The sequence below is a fragment of the Polyergus mexicanus genome, unplaced genomic scaffold (assembly GCF_030449975.1).
Source record: "Polyergus mexicanus isolate NDT 795.1 unplaced genomic scaffold, iyPolMexi1.0 SCAF_290, whole genome shotgun sequence".
Classification (NCBI taxonomy): Eukaryota; Metazoa; Arthropoda; class Insecta; order Hymenoptera; family Formicidae; genus Polyergus; species Polyergus mexicanus.
In genome coordinates, this window is record NW_027223610.1 from 4632 (window position 1) to 14783 (window position 10152).

Genomic DNA, 10152 nt, shown 5'->3' on the forward strand with positions numbered 1-10152 from the left:
TTATTACACAAAATAAATGTACATCACATGGATTAACACGTATTGTCTGTTTATTGTATACTACAAACGTTTTCCTGTTTACGTCCTTTGCCTAAAAATCCGTTTGCGGAATAGAATTGTAGATAGGATTGCCCAACACAAATAAATATGAAAATGTTAATGACATATATTTTTCGCTTAATGTTCTAAAAAAAAACCATACAACTAAAAATGCAGCTTTTATACGATGCGCAAGATATGCGAATTATTGCTTCGCTTGTTTCTACGAAAAATATTATTATACAGTATGTATTATTTCATCTACTTCCACCAATGAATAAAACATGTTTCATATTTATGTGTTGTGTATGGCAATCACCTTTCCGCAATTATTGTTGCTTAAAAACATAATTAATTATTACATTTATTTATTTCTATCGTACAGCTATTCCATAAACGGATTTTCTAAGCAGAAAATACAAATGAGAAAATGTACCTTTGTAATATACAATAGACGTATTAATCTATGTGATGTACATTTATTTTGTATAATAATTACATTCTACTGTAAAAAAATCTGTTGAAAAAAAAAGTTTACTCATCGGGACTCGAAACAGCAATATCGACGCTACGAGTCTGACACGCTGCCAGACTCGTTGCGCCATGCGCTCCTCGATTAAATGCTCAATTCCATTTGTTCATAAGGCGCTTGAAATTTTTTAATTTCGATTTCTCGCGAACGCTTGAGAAGCACATCTTATCCGTTTACCTAATACTACTTGACATGAAGACCTATCGCTACAACGAGTTTCGTTGAAATCGATTGGTACCACGTTGTAGTGTCCCCTGTAAGGCTATTGTAAAACATTACAACTTTCTCTTGATGCTAATTGAATCCAGATTAATTAATTTAGAATCAGAAAAACTCACATACATTCTATCTAAAAACATTATTAAAAATGTAGATATCAGTTATTTATAGCTACGACACCTCTCTTAGATACCTCTGAAAAATTCTTAAAATACGAATTAATTTTAGAAGTTAATGTTGTTTTAAAGGTCTGAATAAATTGTTATTTAATTTTTCTTTTTTTTTAAGAACAATTTTTTTTTATTTTCGGTACAATTTGTGATTTTTTCCTATTGTTTTTGTTTTAAGAATTAAATTCAAAAACTTTGCTAATTCAGTTTAGCTACAAATAATAAACTAACAATTTTAAATCATCTCCAATAATTAAATGTTTTTATTTTATATCTTATTTGTATATGGATGTGTGTGGATATATACACGTATGTGTGTACGTGGATATTGTCTTTCTCCTCATTTAATGATAAAACTTTTAATTATATAATTTTAATATAATCGCTTCATGTATTAGTCTAGATCTATAAGCTATATTCAACAAATGTATCTTTGTAAGTGCAACATTACTAAAAATATTATTATTTTAAAAAGTATATAAGAGGCATTTATATTGAGACATCTAAATATCTGAAAAATAAAGCAAGATAGAAAGAAATGTTTCAGACAAAAGTTGTTCGGTTCTAAGGGGATCATAAGATGGTGCTATTAGTTTGATTTTGGATGAAAGCGCTGAAAATTTCAATGTCAATCTTGTTTTTTTAAATAGAAACAACCCAATTTTTTTACATAAATCGATTTCTTGCACTATTCTACATAAAAAGTTATAAGGATATGATGGCCAAAAGTTTAATAATTTACGAGATATTTTATACTTTATTTTACTACTTTACTTCGACATAATTTTATATAAATTATGAAATATTTCATAAAATTACTTATTTTGTAATAATGTTACCTTAATATTTTAAGCTCAAAAAATTAGAGACATCAATTGGTGTAAACAAAATAAAACAAGATTGACATTAAAATCTCCGAAGCGTCTCCATTCAAAATCAAACTAATGGCACCATCTTATGATTCCCTTAGAACCGAACAACTTTTGTCTGAAACATTTCTTTCTATCTTGCTTTATTTTTTAGATATTTAGGTGTCTCAATATAAATGCCCCACCCTGTATATATGTTACTTTAAATAAATTTTAATTGTTATACCTATTCTCACATGTGTGTGAAAAAGAAAACTCACATTACTCACATAATACATCACAGTAATACATCCTACAGAAAATTTCTTCCCAATAGATAATCAGTAAGTATTTTCTGTAAAATTTTTTTTTAGCCTAAGCAATGGGATATTGTTATATACAAAAGATATGAGATATTATAAACAGATAAAGCTGGATAAAGCTGACCTCTTAAGATTAAAGCTCATGTATACCCTATGTATTCAAGTAAAAAAAGAATACACACAATCTATATTTATTATGTCTATGGTTATCTCAGCATGTCTGTTATAGCAGCATAGCAAAATGAATATTGCAATACGCAGTATTGCAGCTTCTATTGATAGAGTAAATTCTATTTCTTTCTCTCAATAATCAATCAGATAACTTGAGACGACCATAACTTGCAGCTTTAGATATATAGTACATACGAAAGTTTCTTTTTGCTATATTCTTCTACTTTCAAGTTTAATCACAATACTCACTTTATGAATATATAAATCGACTAAAAATCACAGGCGTAAAATCGTTAATCAGATGTCACATGTCGATGATAATATAAAATTTTAATTTATAAATTAAATTTCAACATGTAAGCAAAAACTCAATATAACCATTAATTAAATTTCAGCACATTAGCAATAATTTAATTAAATCACCGATTAAATTTCTTTGTATATTTAATAGCAAATTAAATCCTGGCGTGTTAAATTAAAAGATTCTTGCATATTGACGAAGTCAATTAATTTTTCATGCATATTGATAAACTCAGTAAAAATAGAATTTTATATATAAGCAAAAAATTATTTAAGTTACAAAATAAATTAGTAATATGCATTAGTAATGTATTAATATAGTCACAAATTATATTCTACATTACTTTCCCAAAACTTAATCAAGCGACATATTAAATTTATTGCATGTTAACAGAAATTGAATTATAAAAAAAAACTGCAATATTAATTTAAACATATGTTTGTGAATTTTTTTCCATATGAAATATTAATTAAGTTTTGAATTGTATATATGTATGTATATCACACACACACGTGCGCTCGTGCGCGTACGTGTACATACATGTACGTATATACGTACATACATACATACATATATATGTATGATATGTATATATATGTATGTATGTAAGTAGTATGCATATATATATATATATATGTATGTACTAACATCAGGAGCGACATTTGGTGCAGGTGTCTCTTAGCACAAAGAGCAAAATAGAAAAGGAAAAAAATCACACGGCTGTACCTCACGAGAGACCCTGTGGCGTGAAGCAGATCTTTTCCAGTTCGCCGGTTGATGAACTGACTGGCGATTCAGCTCGATCGTCCTGCTCGGTCGCCAGTTGTTCACTATAGTAATGGGGCGTGCTGAGATAATCGATGAGTCGTCGGGGTAATGGCAAGGTCGGGATCAAGTCCCTACGCACCATCTTCAGGATGACGAATCTGCAAGTGTGCTGCAGACTCTGTACTTGCTTGAATCGCGATACCGGATGAAGCAGCTGCACTCGCATCGGACCCAGAACTGGCCGCCGGTGCAGGAAGAAGAGATACCGACCGCTACGTGAATGCTCAACTGCATTTTCGATGAAGTCAACAATAGTATGTGACTTAAATTTTGTGCAGCTACCAAAACTGAAATTACCTGCTTATCGAAAGAAATGAATTTGATAAAAGCGTACATATTTCATATGACAGTCCTGAATCCTATACGTAGTACGATTAAACTTACCCTGATCGTGTTCTATCCTTACATGTCGCACACAACTGTTAAGTCTGAATGATAAAGAAAAAATATAATGATCGTCGCTACTGTCCCGTACAATAAACGAGCCATCTGGCTCGTTAGATAGTATTTTCTCCGCCGCTTCGCCGGATATAGGTCCCCAGTACCATCCATACTATTTTAAAAAACAATTTTATATTATAAAATACCTGCTAATTCTTTAAATGCCAAGTATAAATCGATGAATAAAACAAATAAAAATAACCGTACATCTTTTACTTTTTCGATACTGGCGGCAAAATCCATACTCGTGTCCTCTGCGGTATCTTCTTCGAGTCGTGTGGCGGGCGACAAAACTTGCTGTTGTATCAAGCTCGGAGATTCGCACTTAGGTGTCATTGCTGTAAGAGCCTCTTCTGCTTGCTCCACATTTACCTGGCTATTACTCTTGGGCAGAGGTGGCAACGCGCGCTTGAAGAACGGCAGTTTTTGCGCGGATGGTTCCATCTCGGATGGAGCGGTGTTATTGTTATTTGCATGCTGATCAGAATCAACACTCTCTTCCTCTTCGACGATCTCTCCCTGTACGATGCTATTACGTTTCTCCACAAAATGATCCGGCGAACCCAGTCGCCGAAACCGGAAAATATTGCAAAGTGTTTGCTTAAGATTTAGTGAGAAATTACGCTGACTTTTCTTTATCTTCTCCCGCTCGGATTCGCTCTTTTCCTTATGCGATTCATCGCGTGCCTTCTTATGCCTAATGCTGACAAAAGCGTTCCTCTTGTGTTTCTTCACATTATTAGAATTATTGTTATGATTGTTATTATTATTGTTATGATGATGAATCATCAGTCCATTACTGGCACTCTTGTTGGATACCGGTGTGTCCGTGGACGAATCCGTATGCATATTACTGTTATACCTATTATTAAATAGTTAATTTGACAATAACTATGAACATTTAACTTAAAATATTTAAAAGCAAACGTAATCAAACAGCCCACAATAAAAACTAGTTATTTTCCAGAAAAAAATGTTTCTTTGCCTAACTTATCAATAGAAATTATATGTTGTGTGTATATGCACTTACCTATTATTATTTATACTAAGGGGTTTAGCTGTCGCGGCAAGATGCACTGGTGTATGGCCTAGTAGCGGCGTTTTGTCCCGTTTGATCTTGTTCTCGCTAGAGTCGCTCGAGCTTGAATATAATGTCTGTAGGTACTGTCGCACTTCGTGTAGAGTCATATGGATCGGTTCGCCAATATTGTGTGCGTGTCCATTCGATGTTTTAATATTGTGACGTCCGGAAGTGCCTGGTACACTATGCCGTTTGCCACCACCACTACCTGGGTTACCCTCGTTACAACAGACATCAGCTAGCAAGCGTTGAGACTTAATAACGTGCGTGATGGCGCGGGACTTGCCGCAGTAGTGGCGAGCTTGCTGGATATGTGCCTCCAACTCACTCTGCGAACTCGCGGAAACGTTTCGCCGTCTCTTGCGATGATGCCGGTGTCGTTTGGGTCTTTGTGGCGTCCGCAAATCGTGCAGCGGTCGTACCATATCGATAGGCACCGTGTAAATATCCGAATCAAACGGCACATTGTACATATCACTTATTTCGCTTGTGGTCAATACATCATGCGACATGGCAGATGTGATAAAGCTGCTGTCATCGGCTTTGTGGCCAAGTCCAGAGGTATTAATGGAATTATGTGAACTAGATAGTCTCGACGAAGCCAATGAGCAGCGCGAGTTCGGCCGATTCAGTGTATTGTATGGAGTAATAGTGATGGTAGCAGCACCCTGGCATACTGGTGGTGTCATTAGGTCCCATATGCGTTTAGAATTGGTCTGTTGAGCCCGTGTTATCATTGAAATCGGATTCATAGTAGGCGCAATTCTTCCTTCAGGCCAGGAGATGCGGCAAGAGATCACTAGCGCCTCATCTACTGCCGATTGTACTAGGCTTTCAGCATAATCGTCGAACCAGCATGATATTCTATGTCTCATCAATCGTGCATAGTTCACAATTGGTGCTGACAAAGATTCCGAATCTGGTGGCGACGGACTGTCCTGAAACTCTGGTGGTGGCTTGATTGCTACATCAACCACTTCAACCTCCAATTTGTTGTCCGCGTCACCCCAACCTGGACCTTTCTTCAATGTGTTGAAATTTTCGCTGCACATGCCATCCGAATAATCAAAAGAATCTTGTGATAGAGACTTACTTTCTATATCGCTTTCTTGCATCTAAAATTTTATTTCATTTCAAGAGTTGTATGTCAGGAAAGTATTCATGTTTGTAATCAAAAGAGAAATGCATGTATACTACCTCTATTGCAAGATGGGCTCGAACAGAATCACTAGATATCGAACCTCCTAAGCCACTGCTACCAAGATCACTGAGAGGTCCAGCGCTTAGTGAACATGATGGCGGAGAGTCCATTTCCGATTTTTTTTTTACTTCAACTATGCGCTGGAAAGACTATAGTAGCCAGAATTTTTGATGTTTCCATATTATTCTCTAAAATTTAATATTATAATTGTTAATATATTAAAATATATTTTTTAATTTGAAAACATCTTTAAATTAATATTAAATGGCTAACCTGATAAAAAGTATCACAGGCAATATATAACTGCCTTATGATTCTTATATTTATATACCGACTTGTACTCTGCGCATGGTCCATTATGAGTAAGAAATTGCAATGACATTCTAAAGCAGCACAATTGACAACCCTACAACAAAAACATGATAGTACAATTTGTGAATTTTAAATGAGTATAATATCATAATTTTAGATGCGAGTCATGAAAATCAAAGATTTCATAATTTGTTTGTTGTTGATATTAACAAAAATCTTTTATAAATATACCAACACACAAATTTTTCGCGATATCTTCTGAGACAAGTTGACATCTCTAACCAAGTCTGTCAGTTCGACAACAGCGGATGTCGATTCTATCACCGCGCATTTGATTTAACGCAGCTATTTTATCAGTATCAGTCACAATCCAGAAAGAAATAAAATTTAGCCTTAAAGGCATAAATGACAAACCGGCCGCAGAGAATATAGTCTCAAGCAGTCTCCGACAAGAATTAGAATGAAAGATTGACAGACTTGCGTTGTGATTCGCATCGCACGTCTCGGGAAGAGGTCGAGACTTTTGCCCGGGTCAAGTTCGACGTGAGAGAGATAAGTGGATGATGACACATGTAGCAATTACCTATGCGCTGAATTGGCCGCGACGTGTATGCGATCCAAATTTCGCCGACGTCTTCATACGAAGACACACTACTCATGATTGTCGCGAGACGCGCGCAAAGCTCATGCCGGGACCAATCGATATTTGTGAGTTAACGCGGAGCAGCCTGGGCCTTATATCACCTTATAACATGATCGGATAAGGGTCGGCAGAAGCAGAGATCCTTAAGCCCATATCAGACTATGTATTGAAGATTGAAATTTAACCAATCAGGATAAAAGGAACTAAAATTTTCTTGTCGTGAATGGTCAAATTTCAATCTCAATGCATAGTCTGATACGGGCTTTAAGTCCGTATAAAGCCCGTATCAGATTATGCATTGAAGATTGAGATTCAAGATTCAAGTGTTAAATGGGGAGCACATACTTTTGCATAAACGCATAATCATAAGCATAAGGAATTTGATTGGTCAATTTCCTTATGCATAAGAATATCAGTTCTCGATAATTTTACCGTAATACTTTTATGTACAGAATAATAAGACAAATTAATTAGTGCCAAAAAAAACAAATAATTGTTTAAAAAAATACATTGTAAATAATTTTCTTAAAAACAATTTTTTTATGCTAATTGATTTGTCTCATTATTCTGTACATAGAAGTATTACGGTAAGATTATCAAAAACTAAATATTTTACGAGATATTTAATTTTTTATATCAAAATATGTCAGATTAAAATATAAAATAACTCAAAAAGTACTTAATAAAAAAATACTTTATTATAATGTTTTGAAAAGCTCTCGATGTCAGCTATAAGAATACTAAATAAAAAATGGGGGTTTCCGTTTAAGATTTTAAAGTTGCCCCCCTCGCCCCCAGGAGGTGGGGGGTGGGGGAGGAATTTTAACACTAATGTATTTCCCCCACGGAAGGATTAAATTTTGATTATCAACATTTTTTTCGTTCAGTGCTTATTTTTCGAGATATTTCAAAGTTTCAGGTTAAAAAACTCACCCTGTATATTTATATATATTTATAATATATTTATATATTTTTTTTATATCGAATGCAGTCAGATTAAATGATTTATATTGGGTTGTCAAAAAAAATTTAGTATTTGTATAGTGGAAAAAAACAAAGAATATTTATGAAATCTTTTCGATTTATTTGACTCCTATACAGATTTGCTACAAATTTATTATTGTTACTAATACCATCGTATATTTGTATTTACTTAAAGATGTTAACATATACTATAAAAAAGAATGATATCCCTAAAAACTTATCTTTTTGAAAAATAGGCAAAAGAAAGGCGTCAAGTACACGCACCACTTATGAAAAACTGTATTTATATATATTTATAAAATAGTATTATTATAAATTATTGGAAATAAACTTATAAAAATTTCAACAAAAAAATATTGTACAAATATATATCCTATATGTAGTTATTGATATAACTAAATTAAATATATTTCTAAAAATTAAATTTAGATCTAAATTAAATTTATTAGCAGCGCCAAGTTTCTCTAATAAAATTTTTTTTTATTTGTATTAATTTTTAATTTTAATATAAATTTTTAATTTTTTATATTAATTTCTAAGTTTTAATTTTTGTGTTTTGTATTATTAAATATATATATTTTTTATTTAATATTAGAAATAAATAAATTTTATATATATAGCATAAATTTTTATTTAGTTAGCGCAACTGTTTAATATTAATATTTAGTATGATTGACAACAAATATTATTATTTTGTACGAAATTAAAATAGCTATTTTGTACAATTGTTTTCGGTTAAAATATTTGTTTGATTTTTATTTTCAGTTGGCGCAATTTGATGATATCATTATTTTTGTAGAATATATTTGTACAATTTTTTTTTTTTTTGGATATACACAGAATTGACAATTATAAAATGCCCAGCAAGCATAAGTTATCGAAAAAGCATCAGTTTTTAATGAAATGAAGGAAAAGATTGAGAGGCAATTGGATGCTAAAACTGCCAAGACTAAGCTTTTACTAACATTAAAAATATACTGAGACAAATGGTCCCTTACGAATAACATTTAATGATATAATAATAATATAAAAGTGGCTACAAGATGGAAGATGATTACCTTTGGTCCTAAACTCACAAAAGTTAATTTAAGCTATTGTTTTATTTATTGTTAATTTTATTTATATTGACTTTATTGCTCCCTATACTCCGTCTAAAGAGAGAATAACATCGGTCCGCGCATAGTCGGACAAAGTGGGGAGAACATGGCGACATACTCAATACCGTATATATGTAGATACGGTTTCTGTGGGTAGAGACCTGCGCAAAACGGACAAGTTTAGTCGTCCGATCCGATGTTATTCTCTCTTTGGACGGAATAGGGGATTACAATCTTCAATTTCTAATCCCTGTCACCAACGCTCTCACTAACTTATAACTAATTTACGACCACTTACATCTAAAATCTATTCCCGCGGCATTTTACCTACACACGCATGCCCTGTATTTCTCCCTACCTACACCTCTTTCTCTGTCTTTTTGTCTCTCTGCGTAGCCCGACCTATTCCTATCGACTTCCGCTTCCGTTTACATAGTATTCTCATGCTCACCAATCTCCATACCATCACTCTTTTCATTCACTCGCTTCATAATTACATTCTATCTTCCTTCCCTCTCCCACCTCTCTTACGTCCTCTTTTCCAATGAACTCCAAAAGCGTTTTTCCCTCCCCGTTTACTTAACGATTCTTTGATTCTTTTCATCCCTCCTCTGCCTTCCAATTCCACACCTCCACACTTCTTCCCTCCTTCCCTGTCCTCGCATTAAAGTCTCCTCTCTCTAATTAGCATTCTTACATCCTTCTCCTTCTCTTCCATCCATCCCTTCATGATTTTCAATTTTTTCTTTATATCACCATTTACGTATATCTCAATCACCCTCCATACTTCCCTTCTCCACTTTATCATTCCTACCAGAATTCCATCCTTACCCTCTCTCTTCTCCTTCCCCCTCTACCAACTCCTTTCTGATTCCCATGATCATAGCCCCTCATCGCTCTCCCCTTCCTGTTTCTTCTTTTCGCAGCCTGCATTTTCCAAATATACTCCGTTGGCAGCCTTT

At 33.7% G+C, this 10152-nt stretch overlaps 1 protein-coding gene across 5 annotated transcripts; it reads right to left on the minus strand.

Annotated features, from left to right (window-relative positions):
- Positions 1-2942: 2942 nt before the first annotated feature.
- LOC138944587 (uncharacterized) lies at positions 2943-7194 on the minus strand. Of its 5 annotated transcripts, none has more exons than XM_070315406.1 (7): positions 7050-7194; positions 6428-6560; positions 6151-6342; positions 4903-6068; positions 4080-4734; positions 3816-3984; positions 2943-3728 (listed from the first exon to the last, which is right to left on the minus strand). In XM_070315406.1, exons 3-7 carry the CDS (start codon positions 6262-6264, stop codon positions 3331-3333), a joined length of 2502 nt encoding a protein of 833 aa, XP_070171507.1. In that variant the 5' UTR covers positions 6265-6342; positions 6428-6560; positions 7050-7194; the 3' UTR covers positions 2943-3330. The 5 variants fall into 5 exon arrangements, with proteins under 5 accessions (XP_070171507.1, XP_070171510.1, XP_070171508.1 ...); XM_070315409.1 differs by lacking the exon at positions 7050-7194 and adding an exon at positions 6749-6958; XM_070315407.1 differs by lacking the exon at positions 7050-7194 and adding an exon at positions 6698-6783.
- Between the last annotated feature and the right edge of the window lie 2958 nt (positions 7195-10152).

Excerpts from the sequence above, each read along its gene's own strand:
- LOC138944587 (XM_070315406.1), bottom strand. The coding sequence starts at position 6,264 with ATGGACTCTCCGCCATCATGTTCACTAAGCGCTGGACCTCTCAGTGAT. Across the intron at positions 6,069-6,150 it reads GAGCCCATCTTGCAATAGAG|ATGCAAGAAAGCGATATAGA; the intron begins GTAGTATACATG and ends ATAAAATTTTAG. Across the intron at positions 3,729-3,815 it reads AAGGATAGAACACGATCAGG|GTAATTTCAGTTTTGGTAGC; the intron begins GTAAGTTTAATC and ends TTCGATAAGCAG.